This window comes from Curcuma longa, chromosome 4, assembly GCF_044706935.1.
Source record: "Curcuma longa cultivar G26 ecotype Majalengka, Jawa Barat chromosome 4, ITB_CL_G26_1.1, whole genome shotgun sequence".
NCBI lineage: Eukaryota > Viridiplantae > Streptophyta > Magnoliopsida > Zingiberales > Zingiberaceae > Curcuma > Curcuma longa.
In genome coordinates, this window is record NC_133864.1 from 6236354 (window position 1) to 6260298 (window position 23945).

Here is a 23945-nt window from a genome sequence, read left to right on the forward strand (position 1 = left end):
GACGAAGCACCTACAATAAATTATCCATATAATATATATACTTAATTATCAAATTTCAGATTAAAATATCCATTTTAATCTAAATAAATTAATAATATAATATGATGAAGTAGAATTTTAATATGAAAATATAAATAAATAATAATAAATAAAAATTATTTAGGATTTAGGATTGACGGTGGCGGAACCGCAAGGCCGGCCGGCAGTGTCACTGTGAGCTTCACTGCAACGACGGCCACCGGTCATTGTAGGCTAGCTTTACGCGGAATAACAGCTGAATTACGTTATGGAGATGAAGTATGTCCCAAGCTATCAGTCACCAACTGCTTTGCTTTCTTCGAAAGCAAAGAACACAAACCTGGCCGCTAGCTTCCTAAAGTAATCAATCCTCCTCCCTTCACCACCATTGTCAGTTACGTTCTTCACAGGAGAAGAGAAGAGATCAGGACGGAGGCGGAAGGATAACTAAACGATGGATCAGAGGCCGCAGGACTACCTGTTCAAGGTCGTCCTCATCGGCGACTCTGCGGTGGGGAAGTCCAACTTGCTTTCCCGGTTCGCCCGGGACCAGTTCCACCCCAACTCCAAGTCCACCATCGGCGTGGAGTTCCAGACCAAGACCCTGGACGTCCAGGGGAAGGTGATCCGAGCTCAGGTCTGGGACACGGCCGGGCAGGAGCGGTTCAAGGCCGTCACCGCCGCCTACTACCGCGGCGCCGTAGGGGCCCTGCTGGTCTACGACGTCTCCCGCCGGCAAACCTTCGATAGCGTCGGCCGGTGGCTGGAAGAGCTACACAGTAAGCCCTGCAACACCTTCTCTCGATCTTGTCAGAAAGTTAATTAACTCAAATAGCTAAATCTGGTCAGAACTGAAACAGTGCACTGTAACATGAATGCCGTGATTGTTCTGGTGGGCAACAAGACAGACCTCGAGGACACAAGGGAGGTCAGCACAGCAGAGGGAAGAACCCTAGCTGAGGACCAGGGCCTCTTCTTCATGGAGACCTCTGCACTCGATTCCACCAACGTTACAGCTGCCTTCCAGACAGTGGTGGAAGAGATCTACCACATTATGAACAGGAAGGCCTCCTCCTCCTTCCCTAGCTCTGATGAAAGTCAACCGAAGCACGAGAAGGGGGGCCTCGCCAATGGAAAGCCTGTGGTTCTACAGGCGGATGCTGATGGGCACAGGAGACTGGGGTGTTGTTCATCGTGATTGTATTCTTTGTTGGATGTGTTCGGATTCTTTGATAAATATTGCTTGCTGATTAAGTTTTTTGGTTTCAGATTGTATCTTTTTTATGTCTTGCTTGCTTTCTTCACAGTTCAACATGATTTTTTCTAGTTGAATCAGATAATGGTCAACGTGGCTTCTACGTCAACAAAGTCAAACCTCTGTAGTAAATAGGCGGCACGTATTAATGAGCCGGCAAGGTCATGAGTCAAAGAGCCAAATCTTGTGATAGATCTTCGCCTAATTTTATTAATCAATGGGAACATGACTGCTGTGATCGACTTGTTAATTTGGCCGTGGCTCTTCAAACGCCTGCAACCCTGCACCATCAAGCACGGCAGAGAGATCTTAAAAAAAAAAAAAGATCTGTCCACTTATACAACAGATTTCATAGACATAAATCTCGCGATTATTACGAAGCAAAAAACAAGAGAAAATAAATGGATTCGATCGGGATGCATTACAATTTGTCAACCCAAAAATTGGTCTCCAAGTTTTCGAGAGAGGATAGAAAGAAGAAAGAGGAAATGACAGTTAGGCGGATTAATAAATGTTCATCCCAAGCTGTACAACGGCAAGAACTAAGCTTTCTCCTTGTCCTATTCTTCTACCTTCACCGTCCGCATATTTAAACCCTGCAAAAGTCCTCTCTCCTCCTACCAAACTCAGCTGCGCCATTAATTCCGTCGCAAAACATCACCAATTTGAGCAGGAAGAAATCAAAGAGTAGACGATTATATATCAAGCATCATTACTGACCAGATTGAGCGATCGAAGGTGAGCAAGCATGAACAGCATTAACAGAGCGGGGAGCATTGGCGGGGGCAGCATGCTGGGGAGCTTCAGGGGGAGCGTCCACTGGACGGCCTCCTCGCGGCGGACGCTGTCGGCCGACATCTTCGGACGGTCGAGCCGCGATGAGGACGACGAGGAGGCCCTCAAGTGGGCGGCGCTTGAGAAGCTGCCCACCTACGATCGCATGCGGAAGGGGATCATGAGAGGAGAAAGAGACGAAGGACAGGAGGTGAACATCCACGACCTCGACGTGCATGACCGGAAGAGACTGCTCGAGAGGCTAGTGCGGACGGCCGAGGAGGACAACGAGAGGTTTCTCCTCAAGCTCAGGAATCGAATGGAAAGGTATACGAATCGATCGATCTTTCGCAGTTCATACTTAAGATATTCACATAAACGATCGAAAAAAGATGAAAAAATATGAATATATTTTGCAGAGTTGGAATCGATAATCCAACTATCGAAGTCAGGTTCGAGCATCTCAACGTCGAAGCAGAGGCCTACGTGGGGAACCGTGGCGTTCCCACATTTTTCAACTTCTTCTATAACAAGATCATGGTAAGCTAAAACCAAACTAAGAGAAACAGTACTGTTTTCAAAGAAATTTCGATCTTCATTAATCTGTTCTTTCGGTTTGTGTGTGATTAAGGACGTGTTGAGTTACCTGCACATCGTTCCCACCGGAAAGAGACAGATATCGATCCTTCATGACATAAGTGGAATCATCAGACCCTGCAGGTAAGAGAAATACAAAGTGTTAAGCTATTAAAAAAAGGGTTCTTGAGTGATGCTTAGTTCTCTTAAATTTCAGGATGACCCTGCTTCTGGGGCCTCCAGGTTCAGGGAAGACTACCATGCTGTTAGCTTTGTCAGGGAAGCTCGATTCGACTCTGAAAGTGAGCTAGCAAAAAAAAAAAAAAAAAAAGACTCCTTCCTAATAAGATTTTGCATGAGATTTCTAATGTGTTTGATGATTTGCTCGTGTCAGGTAAGTGGAAGAGTGACTTACAATGGCCATGAAATGGATGAGTTTGTGCCACAGAGGACCTCAGCTTACATTGGGCAGCATGATCTTCACATAGGGGAAATGACAGTCAGGGAGACACTGGCTTTCTCTGCGAGATGCCAAGGAGTTGGAACTCGTTATGGTACGTAAAAAATAATGAAGAAAAAAAAAAACTTAACACAAACTGACACAATGCAATTGCAGACATGCTAACAGAGCTATCGAGAAGAGAAAAGGAAGCCAATATCAAACCAGATCCTGACATTGATGTCTACATGAAGGTTAGAATAATCGATTTCCAGTAATTGATGTAACAGTGTTCTTCTTCTTCTTCATTGAAGCTGAATCCAGTTTTCTATATATATGGTGCACCTACAGGCTATATCTGTTGAAGGTCAGGAGAGTGTGGTTACAGATTACATTCTGAAGGTAGGATCCACTCAAGAAAACAAAATTGCAGATTTATTGCTACAAACATTAACAAAAGAAGACTTTTGTTTATCGATCGACAGATCTTGGGTTTGGAAATATGTGCTGATACGATGGTAGGTGATGCAATGATAAGGGGGATCTCTGGTGGACAAAAGAAGCGTGTCACAACAGGTATGACAATGAAAGAATCAAATGCTATAAAACAGCTTAAGAACCTTGCTGATGGTTTTGTGCAGGTGAGATGCTTGTCGGACCGGCAAAGGCACTGTTCATGGATGAGATCTCGACTGGTCTTGATAGCTCCACGACTTACCAGATCGTCAACTCCCTTCGACAATCGGTCCACATCCTCGGTGGAACTGCACTCATTGCATTGCTTCAGCCAGCTCCAGAAACATTTGAACTGTTCGATGACGTTGTTCTTCTCTCTGAGGGGCAAATTGTGTATCAGGGTCCTCGAGAGTTTGTTCTCGATTTCTTCGAAGCGATGGGCTTCAAGTGCCCTGAAAGGAAAGGTGTCGCAGACTTCCTGCAAGAAGTATGAAGAGTAACTGCTGGAATTCATAGTGCCATGAATTAAGTCACCAGTAATCCAATACTGAAATCTCTATGTATGAAATGTATAGGTCACTTCGAGGAAGGACCAGCACCAGTATTGGGCAAACAAAGGCGAGCCATACAGGTACATTCCAGTCAATGAGTTTGCAGAAGCCTTCCAGTCATTCCACATTGGCCGAAAGCTCGGGGAAGAGCTCGGTGTCGAATTCGATAGGCAAAGGAATCATCCAGCTGCACTGGCTACTTCAAAGTATGGGATCAGCAAGATGGAGTTGCTGAAAGCTTGCATTTCAAGGGAATGGCTGCTGATGAAGCGCAACTCATTCGTATATATCTTCAAAGTAGTCCAGGTGAGTACAAGCATTGCCCCTCGTGATCACAAAACAATTCTACTAGTTGGATACCTCGATATAACAATTGTTAGTTTTCCAGCTTATAATTCTCGGAGCCATTGCAATGACAGTCTTCCTTCGGACAAAGATGCATCATGACTCAGTGGAGGATGGAGTAATCTTCTTCGGTGCCATGTTTCTTGGATTGGTGACTCATCTGTTCAATGGCTTTGCTGAACTTGCGATGAGTATTGCAAAACTTCCCATATTCTACAAACAAAGAGACCTTCGGTTCTATCCATCATGGGCATATGCACTGCCTACATGGATTCTGAAAATTCCCATATCGTTCTTGGAGTGTGCCGTTTGGATAGCCATGACATACTACGTCATTGGGTTCGATCCAAACATCGAAAGGTTCGTTTGATAAGAAAACAATTTTGAGAGCATTGTGTGCATCAGTGACCAAAGCCTTTTGTATTGTGCAGATTTTTCAGGCACTATCTTCTGCTAGTCTTGATCAGTCAGCTGGCATCTGGACTATTCAGGCTTCTTGCGGCTGTTGGGAGGGAAATGGTTGTTGCAGATACATTTGGATCCTTTGCTCAGCTTGTTCTTTTGATTCTCGGCGGATTTCTAATATCTCGGGGTATAGAAAACTTGTCGATAATGATCTTTCTATCCCAATCAGACAACAACAGTAGTAAAATTTATTAGCTTTCCTTGCAGATGATATCAAGAAATGGTGGATTTGGGGCTACTGGTCATCCCCTCTGATGTATGCACAAAACGCCATAGCAGTGAATGAGTTCCTCGGACATAGCTGGCAAAAGGTAGTCGTCATCTCATTTCTTCTTGCTCGATGAAAACCAGATAACAATCTTCTCCAACAATCTTGGAACAGGTTGTTTCAGAAGCGAGCAATGTTACACTGGGAGTCCAAATCCTCAAGGCTCGTGGGATCTTCGTTGATTCAAACTGGTATTGGATCGGCGTGGGTGCATTGCTCGGATACATCTTCTTGTTCAACATCCTCTTCGTGCTCTTTCTCGACTGGCTCGACCGTAAGTACCGACAAGTTTTGAGCAGTTTTAAAGGCATGCATGAGTTCTTTGATGCGATGTTACACGCCATTTCTCCTTGATTGGCCACTGCAGCACTAGGAAAGGGCCAAGAAGTCATCTCCGAGGAGGCACTGAAGGAGAAACAAGCAAACAGGACAGGCGAAAGCATCGAATTATCGCCTGTAGGAACCAGTAAAGGTTTTGAAGCTACCACAGGGAACACAGAGAAAGGAATGGTGCTTCCTTTTGCTCCTCTTTATATCACCTTCGACAATATCCAATACTCTGTCGACATGCCACAGGTGAACACTACTTTCATCCAGACATGTTCTTGAATAAAAAAATGCATGCACAGACCCTAAAATATGTCGATCGCATTCGCAGGAGATGAAGGAGAAGGGCATCGAGGAGGATCGGTTGATGCTACTGAAGGGTGTTAGTGGAGCCTTCAGGCCTGGAGTTCTTACTGCACTGATGGGCGTGAGCGGAGCAGGGAAAACCACCCTTATGGACGTGCTGGCCGGCAGGAAAACTGGTGGCTACATCGATGGAAGCATCTGCATCTCCGGCTATCCCAAGAAACAGGAAACGTTTGCTCGAATCTCTGGTTACTGCGAGCAGAATGATATCCACTCTCCTCATGTCACAGTGTACGAGTCTCTTCTCTACTCCGCCTGGCTTCGACTGTCACCTGAAGTAGATGCTGAAACAAGAAAGGTCAGTAAAACAATCAATACATACAAAAACTAAATGCGCTAGCTCAGTCAGTCCCTTAGCTTGATGAGATTTAACAAAACAGATGTTCATTGAAGAAGTCATGGGATTGGTAGAGCTAACTTCACTGAGAGGAGCACTGGTAGGACTTCCTGGTGTTAATGGTTTATCGACCGAGCAACGTAAAAGGCTCACCATTGCTGTCGAGCTCGTTGCCAATCCCTCCATCATATTCATGGACGAACCGACTTCAGGGCTGGATGCAAGAGCAGCAGCCATCGTGATGAGAACGGTGAGGAACACTGTGGATACCGGAAGGACTGTCGTCTGCACCATTCACCAACCGAGCATCGACATCTTTGAAGCTTTTGATGAGGTGCGCTGTTACTGAAACAACTTTGCATAGCTTCTTTACTGTACAGAAATTGACATGAGGCAAATTGCAGCTCTTCTTGATGAAACGAGGAGGGGAAGAAATCTATGTTGGCCCCTTGGGACGTAATTCCTGCAATTTGATAGAGTACTTTGAGGGAATTGAAGGGGTCAGAAAAATAAAGCATGGCTACAATCCTGCAACATGGATGTTGGAGGTTTCCACCATTGCACAGGAAGAGATTTTAGGCGTTGACTTCGCTGAAGTATACAGAAACTCTGATTTATACAGGTATAAGATCAAAACGTACGTGAACTCCACAACCATAGCACTCCAAGTTCTTGTTCATGGTGTTTACTTTACTATTGCAGGAGAAACAAAGCTTTAATCAGTGAGCTGAGTGAGCCTCCTCCCGGTTCAAAAGACCTGTTCTTTCCCACGAAGTACTCGCAATCCTTCCTCACGCAGTGCATGGCTTGTTTGTGGAAGCAGCACAAGTCATACTGGCGAAATCCATCTTACACCGCCACAAGAATTTTCTTCACAACAGTCATCGCCTTGATCTTTGGAACGATCTTCTGGAGACTCGGAAAGAAAGTGTAAGCCCTCAAAACGAGTTCAAATGTCAGAGAATCTTGAGTTCCAATGACTTGAAAATTTTGCAGGACTACGAAGCAAGATCTGTTCAACTCCTTGGGCTCCATGTACGCAGCAGTCCTCTTCATCGGAATACAGAACGGCCAAACTGTGCAGCCGATCGTCGATGTAGAAAGAACTGTATTCTACCGGGAGAAGGCTGCCGGAATGTACTCTGCTCTTCCTTATGCGTTTTCTCAGGTATTGTTGGCTGGTGCAAATACAAAGTAGTCTATCTCTCCCTCGACAATTGTTTCTCACATTCATCCAATTCAAACGCAGGTGGTGATAGAGGTTCCTCACATCTTCCTTCAGACTGTAATCTACGGGCTCATCGTCTACAGCATGATTGGTTTCGAGTGGACATTAGAGAAGTTCTTTTGGTACCTCTTTTTGATGTTCTTCACCTTCATGTACTTCACGTTCTACGGCATGATGGCGGTGGCCATGACGCCCAACAGTGACATTGCGGCCATCGTCTCCACTGCATTCTACGCGATATGGAACATTTTTGCTGGCTTTCTTGTTCCTCGACCTGTAAGTAATTTTCTCCCTTCTCACGCAAGATTTCCTCTTATAAGTTCGCCAATCGAGCTGATGATCCTCTGTTTGATCGTCGCATGCAGAGGATCCCAGTGTGGTGGAGATGGTACTCTTGGGCTTGCCCCGTCGCGTGGACATTGTACGGACTAGTAGCGTCGCAGTTCGGAGACTGTGAGCAGACGATGGAGAATGGCGAGAAGGTGCAGGACTTCATCGAGAGGTTCTTTGGGTTTCGGCATGACTTCTTAGGCGTGGTGGCAGTTGCAGTTGTGGGTTTCACGGTGCTGTTTGCGTTTGTGTTCGCATTTTCGATCAAAGTTTTCAACTTCCAAAGAAGATGAGCAGAGCAGGACAACAATTCATCCAGAGTCAATGAACATTGTCGATCGATAATATGAAACATTGTGGACTACAGATTGTTACTAACTGATCTTAGCAGTAGAAGTTGAGATTTAATGATCAGTTCACATATTGAAAATAAAATAAAGTTGCATGTTTCTGGACTCGATGATCGCTAAAGTTGGAAGCCGCAAAAGGACTGGACACGGCCGGTGGTGAACTCCGTCGGCAACGCCACCTTCCGCCGCTTCCCCTCCAACATGCACGCCGCGCGCTTTCCCTGCCAGAATGGTTCCCAACACCATCACCCCACCGTTCCACGCTGCCACATGTGCACATAACCCATATAGCTCCTGGGGAAACACCCCCAGCCTCCAACACCCGCCTCCGCCGTCTATGTCCGAGCAGACATCCACTTCCCCATTCCCACCGTACCTGTAAACCCCGCCCTCCTCCGTCACCACTCCCGTCGACGGATTGATCAGCGCCTTAAATTCTCTGGAAACTTCCCCCGCTTCGCCGGCCACCGCCCCACCGCGACCTCGAACACCTCAGAGGTCCAGTCAAGCATCCGCTGGCCGCCGGCGACGCAGAACGCTCCGTCGACGAAGATGCCCCTGCACTCCTTCCGAGGTCTCGCCATGTCCGGCAACCACACAATTCTTAGCTACTCTCATTAATCATCGTCTTTATCCACTCACTCAGTAAATTTATTAATTTAATTTATATGCTCCCCTTCTAACCGATTTACTTTTTGATAAATGATCATTAATACAGCGGGTCTTCGTTGATCTGACACGGCCACGCCCCAGGCAAAAAAAAAAAAAAAAAAAAAAGAGAATAATAATCATCCCTAGCTAGCATCATAAAGATCCTGATACAACGGATCTTCACTGTCAATGACAAAGCTACGCTTTAATCGACCCATAACACCTGACCACATGCTACCTCACAATGCTTGGATCATCCCATTATTATATATATTGGCTATCTACCTCTATGGTTCAAACAACTCAGGTTCAACACTCTGACCCCAGCAGCTCGGTCACGCAGCTCTGATAATTTAGCTCGTCTAGAAGATATTCAGGTCAGCTCGATCAAAAAGATATTCAAGTCAGCTCAACTAGATATTCAAGTCAACTCGGTCAATAACACCGACGACTCAGCCACTCAAATTCTCTGTCAGCCATCCTGGAGATCAGAGAACAGATAAGTATGAAAATGTCACCAAGGAGATAAGGATGATTACTGTGTTTCCAATTCTGATCCCCGAAAAGCCCGCATGTTTGTGTGTGCCACCGTCGAATGAAGATCATCAACCCTTGCTGAGCCGTTAGATATTTGGAAGCCGTTAAAGATCATGTCTTTAATACCACATTAACAACTAAACCCATGTGTTAATCTCCGAAGATTGCGCTCCCTTACTATTACTTTAATGCGCAGGTGTTAATCTCCTCTGGAAGCAGGTGAAGCTTCTAGCAGGTAGGCGTTGGAGGCCAGGGGGTGTACGATCCGTCAACAGGAGTGGCGGCGGTGGAGGGAAGGGTGTACAGATGCCGTTGGAATGGGGAAGTGGATGTATGCTTGGACGTAGGTGGCGGAGGGAGTGGCAGAGGCTGGGGGTTGTTTTCACCTGGTTATTTTGGATGCCAGAGACTATCCAATTTTATTTTATTTTTAATTTGTTAACGATGCGTCCAAATTTGTCTGTCAACTTGAAATTGTGCAATTTTTACTTGTATTGTTAAAAATAGTAAGTAACAACATTTGACCAGTTATTTGAGATTGGATGTTAAAACAAAAGAATCTCTAAAATTTATATATACTTCAAGCTCTTACAGATGCATTGATCAAAATTTAAATCTCAAATGCTATGAATATCTTGAATCCGAATAGAATATACATAAGTTACATTCCAAATTTACCCGGTAGATGGATGATGAGAAAGTCATCTGTCTTCAAAATTAATCGGATGAAATTCTGACACCTAAATCATTAAAAAAAAAAACATACTTTAGATTATATGACAATGTTTCACATACAATTTTGATAAACTTTGCTCTTTATTTAAACCTTTGCCATTTTCAATATTAAACAATATCTTTATGACTAAACATCACTCTTGATGTCGGCGTGAAATGTCATACTACCACATGTCTCTATAGAATGATAGTGCGGCACATAATCTCAGGATATGATTGAGTTGGTTAGTACAAGACATACTTATTAAAATGAACAAGGGTCGAATCTCGACGAAACCGAAGCAATGCTCTCCTCCGTAGTGGTCAACTGTAGCTTTTTGATTTACCTCTTCACAGATGATCATGGGCCGATCGTGTGAAGTCATTGGGATAGTAGATTTTACCTTTTGTTGAAGATAGTAAGGCGCACATAATCCATTGCTCCATCTTCTCAATTAGTCGTGTACTCTCTTGATTCTTTGGTCACCGTTATAATAATATTTTGTTTGTTGTTTCATTTTACTAAATATTTTACAACATAACTAACATTAATCTTAATTACTAGAATAAGATTGATATTAAAATTACTCAATACTATAAAATTTTGATTCATTTTTAACATTAAAATTATTTTTAATTGATGTAGTATATGTATTATACTTGAAATAACATATAATTTAGTATTATTTAATTGAAGTTGATATGTCTAAATAATGTTGTATAATTATATTGTTTTTTTAATAATTGGTAAGAATTAAATAGATTTAAATATGCATAAAATAAACTCAGTTAACTAAAATAATTATAATTAGTATACAAAACCAGATAAATCTGTTCGATCCCATAGAAGTTTTCTATCGATCACGAGGATAAATCTGAAAGTATAAGAATCTCATCGTCCATTAGTCAACATTTCAAATTTGTTATTTCACTAAAGTAAAATATCTTGCATTGCGCCGTAGAATCTAATTATGGATGCTTGAGAGCCACTAGAATGCTAATTAGGGGTGAGTATTCGGTTAAAATCGAACCGAATCGAATAAATCAAAAATCGAATAAATCGATTTTTTTCGAACCAACCGAACCGACCAAATTTTTCAATAAAAATCGAACAAAGCGAACCGATATTTTATCGATTAATTCGGTTAAAAACTGAATTAACTAAATTTTTTAAAGATTATAAAAATTTTACTAATTAATTATACATTTATAAATTTATTTACTTAAACTTTATAAATTATTTTTTCTAATTTGAATAATTTGGTTTATTCAGTTTATTCGATTAATTCGGTTTAATCGAATAAGAAATTTTAAAATCGAAACCGAACCAAATTAACCGAATTAATTGATTTTTTAAGAAAAAATAATCAAAATTCCTAAATAACCGAACCGAATTTTTTAATTCGATCGGTTTATTCAGTTTAACCGAATTTTTACTCACCCTTAATGATAATGGGGGATAATTACATATTTAATATCTATTATTATTTGTTTATTAGACTTTGTCTCATTATTAATTCCTCCAATTTAATTAATTAAATAATTTTTAAAAAAATGACATTGTCGCTGATTGGGTATATAATCCAGGTTTAGGGTTAACAATCTTAATTAATTACCTAAGAATAGGATGGAGGCAGAGTTGATATTACTATGGTATATAATCCATAAATTATGTTATTTTATTTTATTTTTAATATGTTCGTGATTAGAATCCAAACTTCAAATTATGCAATTTTTACTTGTATTTCTAATAAAAATAATTAACAACATGTAACAAGTTATTTGGTGTATGGCCGGCCAGATTATGTTGTGAGGCGAACCAAAAGTGTATCTTAGAGGTCACTTTTGAGTGTGCATATGCTATGCTTTGGATTTACTTAGTAGACAAACAAAAGAGAAGGTCATCTAGTTTCTCGAATAATGGTGTAACGATAAGACGTTTGGTAGATTAACCAAGTACTCATGATCTAATTCTCAACTATGACACATTATAATGTATTTTTCTTTAGTGGAATGAAAAATTTGAAATGTTGCTCTTGGCTAGGGAGACGCATATACTTTCAAATTTATCCTGGTGGTAGATGAGAACTTTTCATAAAATTAGATCACTTTCAAAATTTAATTAATTCAAAAATTAAATACCAATTAATTAATAATAAATAAATAAGTCATCTATCTCCGAGATTTAAACCTTTGTCATTTTCAATATTAAACAATGTCTTTTGAACTCATCGAATGATATTAGCTAAACTAAAATAGTTTGATGCTTGGACTGAATGTCATCCTTGATACGTCACATTATCACATGTCACTAGATAATGTCACACAAATTATATTATTATATCTCCTTTGAACTAATCGTATACTGTCAAAAATATATATATATAAAGGAACTAGAAAAAAATAAAAATATAAAAATTACTCTTTATCTGTTGAATTACTATAAAACCTCTTCCATATATATATAAATCGACTAAAAATATAATATAAAATCTTATATATATATATATATATATAGACAAATTGATTTTAAAAATTAATAATAAATATTTGATATTTATTGTAGAAAGATAAATAAATAAAATAATGAGTTGGTTAAATCAAAGAAAATGAAAAAAAAATTAATAGCAAGAAAAATCAATCTTTTAATTTGTGCAAGTATCGTATTCCCATATGTTTCCATAGAAGATTTTAATATGCTACCGAAATAATATATTACTCTCTTGAATTCTTGGTCACTGCTACAATAGTGTTCATTTCACTATACTAAATATTTTACTGTATAATTAATATTAATCTTATTAAAGTAAGATTGATATTAAAATTACTGAATACTTTAATTTTTTAGAGCTTTCTAAAATTTTGATTTTTTTAACATTAAAATTTATTTTAAATTGACGTAGCATATGCATTATATTTGAAATAAGTGATAATTTAATATTATTTAATTGATAATGATATGTCTAAATAATGTTGTATAATTATTTGATTTTTTTTTCAAAAAACAAACTTAGTAATTGAATTAAATCGACTAAAATAGGCATAAAATAAACTTAGGTTAACTAAAATAATTACAATTTTTCTATAATTAAAACTTAATGCATATGCAATTGAAATAATTTTGAAAAATAATTTAGTGAATAATTATATATTTACTATCGATTATTATTTGCTCATCTTGACTTTGTCTCATGATTTGCTTGTTCAATTAATTTTCTTTTTTTTTTAAATAATAATAATCTCTATAGTTAAAAAAAATTCAACCTATTTAAATGATGGAGTGTGACAGAAAAACTTCCGTCGCTCAATTAATGATGAAAAATAACTTCCATCGCTAATATAGAGACAGAAAATAAAGTTTCATCGCTAATTTAAGGACGAAAATTATTTTCCGTTACTTGATTATAAAATAGCGATCGAAATTAAATTTCGTAGGTATTTTTGAGTTTGATTATAGTAACTATTTATAGAAGTGACTAAGAAATGAAGGGAGTATAATCTTTGGACATGGAGTGCGACGACACTCTGGAGCACCATCTATGTCTAAATAATGTTGTATAATTATTTGTTTTTTCAAAAAAAATTAGTAATTGAGTTAAAAATACTAAAATAGGCATAAAATAAACTTAGGTTAACTAAAATAATTACAATTTTTCGCGCAATTGAAATAATTAAAAAAATAATTTAGTGAATAATTATATATTTAATATTTTAATATCTATTATTATTTGTTTATCTTGACTTTGTCTCATGATTTGCTTCATTCAATTAATTTTCTTTTTTTTTTTAATAATAATAATCTCTATATAGATAAAAAAAAAAAATTCAACCTATTTAAATGATGAAGTGCAACAGAAAACCTTCCGAAGCTCAATTAACGATGGAAAATAATAACTTCCATCGCCAATATAGAGATAGAAAATAAAGTTTCATTGCTAATTTAGGGACGAAAATTATTTTATGTTGCTTGATTATAAAATAGCGACCGAAATTAAATTTCATAGTTATTTTCGAGTTTGATTGTAGTGACTATTACAGAAGTGACTAAGAAATGAAGGGAGTATAATCAGTCTGGACATGGAGTGCCATCTTGGAGCACCATCTTAGTCTCGTTCACTTCAGACAATATCATCAAATGAGATCTCATCAGGAAGATATTGCTTAACATTGGAATGATAATTAAGGTGTTTTATCCAGATGAAAATGGAACAAAGTTTACTTGATTGCATGAGAAATATATATATAAACGACGAGTTTGATATGCGGCACATCTTTTATTTCACATCCATGAACATCTAATATAAATTAATATATATATTTTAAAAATTATCTTTCCCTATATAGATGACAACTAGGTTTTTATCATTCCAAATTTAGACGCTTAATATGAACAAATTAAAAATAAAATAAAATTGCATAGTTTAATTCTGGACTCGATGATCTCTAAAGTTGGAAGCTGCTATAGGACTCGACACGATCGGTCAACTCCGCCGGCAACGCCACCTGCCGCCACTTATCCTCTTCCAAAATGCTCACCATCCGCCGCTGACGCCGACGCCCTGACGCGACGTGGAACTCACGGATCCATAGCATCCTTCTAATTTCGAAGAACTCACCGTTAAAGAAGAACCCCCTGCACTCTCTGCCATGGCGCGCCATCATCGGCAGCCGCTTCAACGGGCGCCCTTCCAAGTCGTATACCAGCGCCGACTGCAGGCTCTGCGGGCTCGGCGTCGTCACATCCAAACGCCAAACGCCAGTCAACAAATTGTAACCGAGGATTCTGCCGACAGAAGGGCTACGCCTGCTTCTGCATACCACCGACAGCTCGTGCCCCGCGGAAACCACCTCGCAGTATCCTGCAGACCATTTAAAGACGGCGGGCAGCGGGGTCCATACGCCCGTGGTCGGCTCGAACAAGATCAAGTTCTTGTAGCCAAGGCCACCAGAACGATGCAATTGAATAAGTGCAACGAGAGGGCGAGCATGGCCACTGGCTTTACGGAGGCGGTAGAAAGACGGCGAAGTCATTTCTTGCCACCATCGTTTACAGACACGCCGAGCGCTGGCGAAGGCTTGAAAGGGGAGGCGGAGGAGGCATTCCAGAGCAATATCGTCCGGTAATCCGGGTATCAACTCCGCCTCCATCCTATTCCTAGATAATTAATTAAGATTGTGAACCCTAAACTTGGATTATATAACTAATCGCCAACCGTTTAATTTAAATAGGTTGAATTTTTTTTACTATAGAGGTTATTATTATTTAAAAAAAATAATTGAATAAAGCAAATCATGAGCTAGACAAAGTCAAGATAAACAAATAATAATAGATAAAATATTAAATATATAATTATTCACTAAATTATTTTTTTAATTATTTCAATTGCATATATATATATATATATATATATATATATATATATATATATATATATATATATATATATATATATATATATATATATATATATATATATATATATATATATATATAGGAAAGTGATCTGCTGGGCGCCTTATGCTGAGGGTTAGGGTTTGAAGGAATCATGCTCGCGGGTTGATTTTGCTTGCCACGCGCGCGCGTCGCATGGCTTCCACGTCGACGGCGCCCACGCGACGCCCAGCATAAGGCGCCCAGCAGATCACTTTCCTATATATATATATATATATATATATATTCAAAAGTCAAGCTTTAAGTTATTCTCATTTGAGATTCGAATTCTCATCCAATGCATATATTTGTGAGAACTTAATTGCAGTTTTTGTTATTATTGTGTGTAATACATGACAATTATGAATTTCAGATTTAGCTAGGTTTTTTTTTCTTTCATACAACACCAAACAACTCGTTACAAATTACAACTACTAAGGTGGATAGATAATTCTTTCAACATAAATAAGCCAAAAGTATTGACCTCAAGAACCGCTATTGTTATTGCCTATCTTAGGTTTAATTTAGCTAGACAGCTGAAGACGTTGAGACAAGAAGGCTAAAGCGATGAGTGAAAGGAAAAATACTAGAAAGAGAGGAAGATAGCTCAGGGGCAGGGGCCTCAGATCAACTCATTAAGCATTATCAACCCCAGAAAATCAACTGGGCTGGCTCCGCCCTTGAGGGTCACAATATCAAATTCTTCTATTATTTTTAAGTACAGCAACAAGCGGAATACTATTATAGCAGTGACTAAGAAATCAAGGGAGTATATGACTAACTAACTTAGAGGATATAGCAATAGAGTTTGTGCAACATTATCAATTAGGGGTGAGTATTCAATTAAAATTAAACTGAATTAATCGAAATTGAACCGAATAAAATTTTTTAGAATTAATCGAATTGAGTAAATTTTTAAATAAAAGTCGAACAAATCGAATCGATAAAATATTAGTTAATTCAATTTTCGATCAAATTAATTGAAATAACTAAAATTTTTAAATATTATTAAAGATTTACTAATTAATTAAAAATTTATAAATTTATTTACTTAAAAATTTATAAATTATTTTTTATTTTGATTAATTTGATTTAACCGAATATGAAATTTTAAAATCGAAATCATACCAAATTAATTGATTCTTTTTTAAAAAATTAAAATTTTAAAATAATCAAATAGAATTTTTAAATTCGATCAATTTGTTCAGTTTAACCGAACTTTTCCAATTCTTAGATAATTAATTAAGATTATTAATCCTAAACCTGTATTATATACCTATCACCTACAAATAATTTAAATTGGTTGAGAGTTTTTTTTACTATAGAGATTATTTTTTTAAAAATTAATTAATTAATTAAACCGGATCAAATAATGAGACAAAGTCTAGGCAAACAAATAATAATAGACATTAAATGTATAATTATTCACTAAAAAATTTCAATTTTATATGCATTAAGTTTTAATTATGGAAAAAATATAATTATTTTAGTTATCTAAGTTTAGTTTATGCATTATTTATACATGTATTTTTAATTAAATGGATTAAGCTTTAATATTTTTTAAAAAATTTTGTAGGTATTTCCTAATTGTAATTATTAATTCTTATTTTTTTGAAAAAAAGAAAACAAATATACAACATTATTTAGATATAACATCTTCAATTAAACAATACTAAATTATCACAAGTATAATACATATGCTATGTCAATTAAAACTAATTTTAATGTTAAAAATAAATCAAAATTTTAAAACACTCTAGAAAAATTAAGGTATTAAGTAATATTAATATCAATTTTACTCTAATTATATTAATATTAATTATGCAGTAAAATATTTAATTTATAGTTTACCACATATAATTTATTGATATATTGTATTTTGACCGTGAAATCAATAATAATCAATAGGGAGTTTATTAGGGTATGATCTTGATTCATCCATGGATCATAGACCAGAACAATAACTAATAATAATTAGATAGTAAATTATTAAACTATAGATTAAATGGGCAACTAGGTGGTAAAAATGATAAAGAAAAATAATCTCAGTTGTAAAAATAATATTGAAAAATTTCATCACCAAATATCCAATACAATTAGTAAGAAGGTCGATGGGCATTTAAAAAACGACCTCTAGAATATTCGTTTCATAATTTTTGTTCGCTCGCGTAGTAAACATATATACTGGGAGAGCAAATCACAAATCTTATACTTTCAGATTCTTATACCAAATAATAAATCTGAAATGTTGACTAATAATGGACGATGAGATTCTTATACTTTCATATTTATCTTTATGATCAATGGAAAATTTCTATGGAATCGAGCCGATCACCTCCAAAATTTATTGGTTCTAAGAGTTACAAATCTGGATTATCACAAATAAAAAATAAAAAAGTAATTATAAATCATCCATTTATCTGATTTTTATACTAATTATAATTATTTTAATTAACTGAGTTTATTTTATGCATATTTAGGTCTATTTAATTCTTACCAATTATTTTTTTATTTTAAAAAACAATTATAGAACATTAGACATATCAACTTGAATTAAATAATACTAAATTATATGTTATTTCAAGTATAATACATATACTACATCAATTAAAAATAATTTTAATATTAAAAATAAATCACAATTTTAGAACACTCTAAAAAATTTAAGGTATTGAGTAATTTTAATATCAATCTTATTCTAGTAAGATTAATGTTAAGTATGTAGTAAAATATTTAGTAAAATAAAACGACAAACAAAATACTATTGTAATGGAGTATATGCTGCACCAGAGCCGGTCCTGATTGTACAAAGGCTCTAGGCGAAATTATAATTTTTGGGCCCTAGATGAAGCGAACCAAAGAAGTCATGACCAAATTTAATTCTAATGTAAAGAGCATGACAGATTGAAACCATGACAGATTTGTATTAAACAACTTTCGAGACAGAACATGAACAAATACTTTTGTTCTAATGTAAAGAGAAGGATAAGACATTTATTTCCAACAACTTCAAAAGAAAGAAAAAAAATATTGATTAACTAAAGAAAAGAGAATGAGAAGAGATTTGTATCCAACATCTTACAAAAAAAGGAACTGAAGAGCCTTAAGACATGTTTGCTACATTCTATGAGGCATTCTACAATACATTTAACAAATTTGCAATAAAGTAAGGCAAGAGGCCTATGAGGCATTCTACAATACATTTAATAAATTTGCAACAAAGTAAGGCAAGAGGTCTACTTAGACAAATGTAACTAGTACTGCATTAATATCAATCAGAAAAGTAAAGTATAGCAATAAGTGTTCCGACTCCTTGCCGACGATAGTCACACCACCAGACAAGAGGAGGCCGTGTCAACCTGCGCTTTCCCGTCGATGAAAGGGGCCTGCGGAGACAACAACTGAACGCACGGGTCAGTGGGGCGCCGGGGAGTCCCGGCGTGGCCACTCCAACGCTCAAGTCAGGCAACGAGCAAAGAATTGTGTGTCTCGGAAGAATTCAGAGAGTTCATTGTCATACCTGTGGAATTTATATAGGAGTGGCGGGGCGGTATTTTAGGATCTTGGCACTTGTGATTAGCTATCGATCCTTGCTGATGTGGTAAGGATAATCCTTGAGGATTTTTGATTATCCAATGGCTCGGATTCACTGATCTTCATCTGACGGTTCTATCTGTGTAAGTTATCTTCTTTAGATGATTGGGATTAGGATGGACCAAGCGGGGGACTTGGCCTGTGCTCCGAAGGTGGGCGCGATGATCCGTTGGTAGACACCCCGCAAACGGAGGTCAGGAGTGACTGATGCATGAGCGTTGTTATCCTTGTCTCGGTCGGGAGATCTCTGTAGGGAGGTCCTGTGCTCCCTGCTGGAGTGATATCCAGAGGTAGGCATATGATGTTAGAATTTTACCCTGAGGTAGGCATATGGTGTTCTGACCCTGTCGTGAGGTAGGCCTATAAGACTGGGACCTTGCCCTGAAGTGGGCCTGTAACGCCTATACCTGGTCATGAGGTAAGCACATGATGCCGATGCCTTGTCATGAGGTAGGCGTATGCTGCCGATACCTAGTCATGAGGTAGGCGTATGCTGCCGGTACCTTGTCATGAGGTAGGCATGCGCTTATGAGGTTGGTTATGAGGTGGTGCCTTATCATTAAGGAATGGCTCTCAGTATGGCAAAGGGCTCATCGGGTATATCCCTGTATATATTGTCCCCTTGCTGAGGTTTACATTCTGCCTGGTTATCGTTTGGTTGGGGGATGACCCGCCCGTGCTGATGGGGAAAGGGTCCGGGTTTCTCACGTGAGGTCTGTGTCTTTTGTGTTAAGGGAAGAGCTTGTCTCTTAGGGAGGTCGATCTTCCCTACCTTTCCCTTAGTCCCTTGAAAATACCCCTCCGGGCTTCTCATCCGTCCTCTATACGTATTCCTCCCTCCTTTATACGTATTCCTCCCTCGATGAGGGATATTTGCGTCGGATCAATAAGCAATATTTTCGCGGCGTGTAAACTGTTGAACAATAAGCAATAAATAAGCAAAGAACAATAAAACCTAATATGGAGGGGCACTTTCGCGGCATGTAAACTGTTGAAGCGGTTGTGGCCTATGGGAGCAGTTCGCGGCAAAGATCCACAACCTGTCAAGAAGAAACTATAGAAATGTCATAATAAAAGGAGAAGAAATTCAAGCAATGAAACAGAACAATACACCAAAACAACACAACCAAGAATACATAGCTACAGAGGTAAATGTTCATGCTGTAATTTCTTAACAATAGCTTATCCAAGAAAAAAAATAGAAAATGTTAGCTGCAAATAGAGGAATTTATTAGCAACTTCAATTTATCAGTAAACTAATTCACTCAGACAAAACTAATATATTCATAATGCATCATTATGTAGTTATGTTAGAATTCTTACTATTGATTAGATAACATCATAACAAGGACCATTATATGTTTGAGATGTGTTCATGTTTGCAATTCCTCTTACTGGAATTTACTTATATTCTTCTTTAAGCCATGGCTAGTCCTAGACTCAGTTGATTGATCAAATCATGTTAAAACCCAAATCACTTTTATTAGACATTATATATCTTACATTCATTTTAGGTGATTTTGTTTCCGATGTGCTACTCTTAGTTTGTTCCTGTAAATGAAGCAATTATAGTATGTTTGTCTTCTTATGACAGGAATCTAGTACCAGCACTACCAAACCCTACTTGAGAAGTGAACGAAATAAAGCAAGTGAGATACAAGGCAAAGCCAAAGCAATTAAGGACTCGTCTAACGACACACGAGACAACATTGAAAAGCTAAAACTTTTAGAGGCTTCTGATCAAATTTTCAAAATGCTGAACAGGGACTATGATCTCCGGCCGCGTCGCCATCCGCCAGTGCACAATTAGAATGTAACGAAGCTCAATGAGTTAATTTAACAAAAAGTTTTGACATGGGAAACCATGTATATTTTGGTTTATTAACTACTTTGATGATTCATAATGGCTCAGCTCAATGTAACTTTGGTCAAATAAGAAACACTACAAATCCTCAAGGTGTATCGTGTCTCAAACTTTATACTGCAAATCCTTAAGGTGGATGAGTGGATCATGTCACCAATTAATCAATACTTTGAAAAAAAAGGAAAAATTGAGCAGCTACAGCCTACCATTGGAGTTATATTGATTGACAAGATCAAGTCAAGTTTGAACGAGTTGCTAATACTTGCATATTGCTTCCTAGTAAAATTTTGGATGTGTTTCAGATGTACACATAATTTGGCAACCAGAAACATACTTTATGGTCCTAAACTCAAAATTTAAAGTTATTAAGAAAAGAGCTTAATATTTCAAGGGAAACAACAAGAAAATAGGTTACATAAGATGTTGCAAAATACATGAGTACAAGAGGCTCTAAACACACATCACTTTCATGCCCGTCCCTAGGGTTTTGGCACAGTTGCGGACTTGCGGTGCAGAGGACGCGATTTGAAGGCGGTGCGAACTGCGGAGGACGCGATTTGAAGCTTGAAGGTGTGCAGAGGACGCGATTTGAAGTCGGTCCGGAGGACGCGATCGAAGCTTGAAGGCGGGGCGGTTTGGAGGACGCGATCGAAGCTTGAAGGGGCGGTGCGGTTCGGAGGACGCAATCGAAGGGGCGGTGTGGAGGAGGAGGATGCGATCAAAGGGGCGGTGCAAGAAGCAGTGCGGAGGAAGCGTAACCCTACATCCAACTTAACCCAAAAAAATTAGGCCCCTATTCATCTATGGGCCCTGGGTCGTCGCCTTGGTTGCCCTGGCCCAGGGCCGACTCTGTGCTGCACTATCTTCTATAAAAGATGGAATCCACTACTCTAGCGGTCCCACAACAATTTATAAGGAGATAAATCGAAAAGCTACAGTTGACCATGATGTAAGACGGTTTACAATTGACCACAACGGAGAAGAATTTTGTCTTACGCCGTACTATCATACTATAGGGACATGCAACAGTATGACATTTCACGCCAACATCAAGGATGACATTTAGTCATACAGATATTGTTTAATATTAAAAATGACAAAGGTTTAAATGAAGAGCAAAGTTTATCAAAATTGTACGTGAAACATTGTCATATCATCTGAAGTATGTTTTTTTTTTATAATTCAAATATCAGAATTTCATCCGATTAATTTTGAAGATAGATGACTTTCTCTTCTCTTCATCCATCTACCGGGTAAATTGTATATTCTATTCGGATTCAAGATAATCATAGCATTTGAGATTTAAATTTTGATCAATGCATCTTTGAGAGCTTAGCTTGAAGTATATATAAATTTTAGAGATTCTTTTGTTTTTTCTAACATCCAACCTCAAATAACTGGTCACAGGTTGTTACTCACTATTTTTAGCAATACAAGTAAAAATTGCATAATTTCAAGTTGGCAGACAAATTTGGACAATTAATCATATCGATCGTTAACAAATTAAAAATAAAATAAAATAAAATTGGATTCGACGACTAAAGTTGGAAGCTGCACAAGGACTGGACATGGCCGGTAGCGAACTCCATCGGCATCAGCATCCGCCGCCACTTCCCCTCCTCCAAAATGCACGCAATTCGCCCTGTCTGCAGAGTGATTCCCAACATCATCAGCCCGCCGTTCCACGCCACCAGATGTACTGGTGGCAACCCAAATAACCCATATACGTTAGGGGAAAACACCCCCAGCCTCTGCCACCCGCCTACGCCGCCTACGTCGTTCGAGATGACATCCACTTCCCCATGCCAACGGCATGTGTACACCCTTCCCTCCACCGCCGCCACTCCTGCCGACGGATCGATCAACGCCTCCTCTAGAAGCTTCACCTGCTTCGCCGTCCACCGCCCCTCCGCGACGTTGAACGTCTCAAAGGTCCAGTCGTGCGACCCCTGGCCTCCGGCGACGCAGAACGCTCCGTTTACGAAGATCCCCCTGCACTCCTTCCGAGGGCGCGCCATGTCCGGCAGCCACACCCACGCGTCCGCCGCCACGTCATAGCCAGCGCCGACTGCAGTGGCTCCCGGTGCTCGTTCTCTCCCCCGGCCACGTACGCCATCCGTGCCTCCGCTGTGACGGCGAACGCGAAGCGGACCCTCCGTGGGCCCGGCATCGTCGCCCCCCGACGCCGAACGCCGGTCAACAAATTGTACACCTCGACCGTAGCGCCGTAAAGTTCGTCTCCGCATAGCCCCACCAGCTCGTGCCCCACGGCGGCCACCCGGCAGTAGCTAGACCAGTTAAAGACGACGGGCAGCCTGGTCAATACGCCCATGGTTGGATCGAAGATGATCAGGTTCTTGTAGCGAGGGGCACAATAAAAACTCGATGGAACAAGTACAACGAGAGGGCGAGCATGGCCGCCGGCTTTCCGGAGGCTGTAGAAAGACTGCGAAGTGATTTCTTGCCTCCATCGCTTACAGACACGCCGAGCGCTGGCCAAGTCATGGAAGGGGAGGCGGAGGAGGCATTCCAGAGCCATATCGTCAGGCAATCCTGGTATCAACTCTGCTTCCATCGTATCGTAACTAATAAAATTGTTAACCCTAAACCTAAACCTGGATTATAAATAACTATCATATTTATTAATATATAAATCCATAATTTACAAAATCTAAAAGTAAAACAAAACAAACAAAATTAAACGTAATAAAAAACATAAGAATTCTTCTCATTAATCATAATTTTTACCCAGTGACTTAGCAAATTTATTAATTTGATTTATTCTTACAATTGAAATTAAAGATACGTGGAGATTTAAGATATACTGAAAATTTATTCAATAATGCTCGTTATCATAAATCGTGTAGGCATCTTGATACAATGTGATCATAATCTCTACTTAATGAAGTCTAACCATCTAGCTAGATTATATATATAAAAAAAATCTCTACTTATTGACTTAGCAAATTTATTAATTTAATATAATTAATCTATTTCTAGACAGGAACATAATGGAATAGAATGAGAATAGGAGTTTTATTAATGTAATTTTAATTTTAACATATGAAT

The 23945-nt window shown here is 38.5% G+C and overlaps 4 protein-coding genes across 4 annotated transcripts; 2 read left to right on the forward strand and 2 right to left on the reverse strand.

Moving 5' to 3' along the window:
• The first annotated feature begins 433 nt into the window (after nt 1-433).
• Nucleotides 434-1216, forward strand: LOC141828154 (ras-related protein RABA5a-like). Its single transcript, XM_074715526.1, has 2 exons — nt 434-797; nt 879-1216. Exons 1-2 carry the CDS (start codon nt 473-475, stop codon nt 1214-1216), a joined length of 663 nt encoding a protein of 220 aa, XP_074571627.1. The 5' UTR covers nt 434-472.
• Nucleotides 1217-2021: 805 nt separating this feature from the next.
• LOC141828663 (ABC transporter G family member 39-like) lies at nt 2022-8138 on the forward strand. Its single transcript, XM_074716118.1, has 22 exons — nt 2022-2374; nt 2467-2587; nt 2679-2767; nt 2841-2925; nt 3018-3177; nt 3240-3316; nt 3414-3464; nt 3548-3638; nt 3704-4005; nt 4094-4375; nt 4458-4774; nt 4846-5006; nt 5087-5190; nt 5262-5421; nt 5515-5723; nt 5806-6138; nt 6221-6511; nt 6582-6799; nt 6880-7107; nt 7174-7345; nt 7427-7681; nt 7771-8138. The coding sequence occupies exons 1-22, from the start codon at nt 2022-2024 to the stop codon at nt 8026-8028; spliced, it is 4317 nt and encodes a 1438-aa protein (XP_074572219.1). The 3' UTR covers nt 8029-8138.
• Nucleotides 8139-14430: 6292 nt separating this feature from the next.
• Nucleotides 14431-15135, reverse strand: LOC141826987 (F-box/kelch-repeat protein At1g80440-like). Its single transcript, XM_074714287.1, has one exon. It carries the CDS (start codon nt 15133-15135, stop codon nt 14431-14433), a length of 705 nt encoding a protein of 234 aa, XP_074570388.1.
• A 7279-nt stretch (nt 15136-22414) lies between these two features.
• On the reverse strand, nt 22415-23451 carry LOC141826988 (F-box/kelch-repeat protein At1g80440-like). Its single transcript, XM_074714288.1, has 2 exons — nt 22910-23451; nt 22415-22868 (listed from the first exon to the last, which is right to left on the reverse strand). The coding sequence occupies exons 1-2, from the start codon at nt 23449-23451 to the stop codon at nt 22415-22417; spliced, it is 996 nt and encodes a 331-aa protein (XP_074570389.1).
• Between the last annotated feature and the right edge of the window lie 494 nt (nt 23452-23945).

Excerpts from the sequence above, each read along its gene's own strand:
- LOC141828154 (XM_074715526.1), top strand. The coding sequence starts at position 473 with ATGGATCAGAGGCCGCAGGACTACCTGTTCAAGGTCGTCCTCATCGGC. Across the intron at positions 798-878 it reads GTGGCTGGAAGAGCTACACA|TGCACTGTAACATGAATGCC; the intron begins GTAAGCCCTGCA and ends GAACTGAAACAG.
- LOC141828663 (XM_074716118.1), top strand. The coding sequence starts at position 2,022 with ATGAACAGCATTAACAGAGCGGGGAGCATTGGCGGGGGCAGCATGCTG. Across the intron at positions 3,639-3,703 it reads AAAGAAGCGTGTCACAACAG|GTGAGATGCTTGTCGGACCG; the intron begins GTATGACAATGA and ends GGTTTTGTGCAG. Across the intron at positions 4,006-4,093 it reads TCGCAGACTTCCTGCAAGAA|GTCACTTCGAGGAAGGACCA; the intron begins GTATGAAGAGTA and ends TGAAATGTATAG.
- LOC141826987 (XM_074714287.1), bottom strand. The coding sequence starts at position 15,135 with ATGGAGGCGGAGTTGATACCCGGATTACCGGACGATATTGCTCTGGAA.
- LOC141826988 (XM_074714288.1), bottom strand. The coding sequence starts at position 23,451 with ATGGAAGCAGAGTTGATACCAGGATTGCCTGACGATATGGCTCTGGAA. Across the intron at positions 22,869-22,909 it reads ACGTGGCGGCGGACGCGTGG|GGGGATCTTCGTAAACGGAG; the intron begins GTGTGGCTGCCG and ends GAAGGAGTGCAG.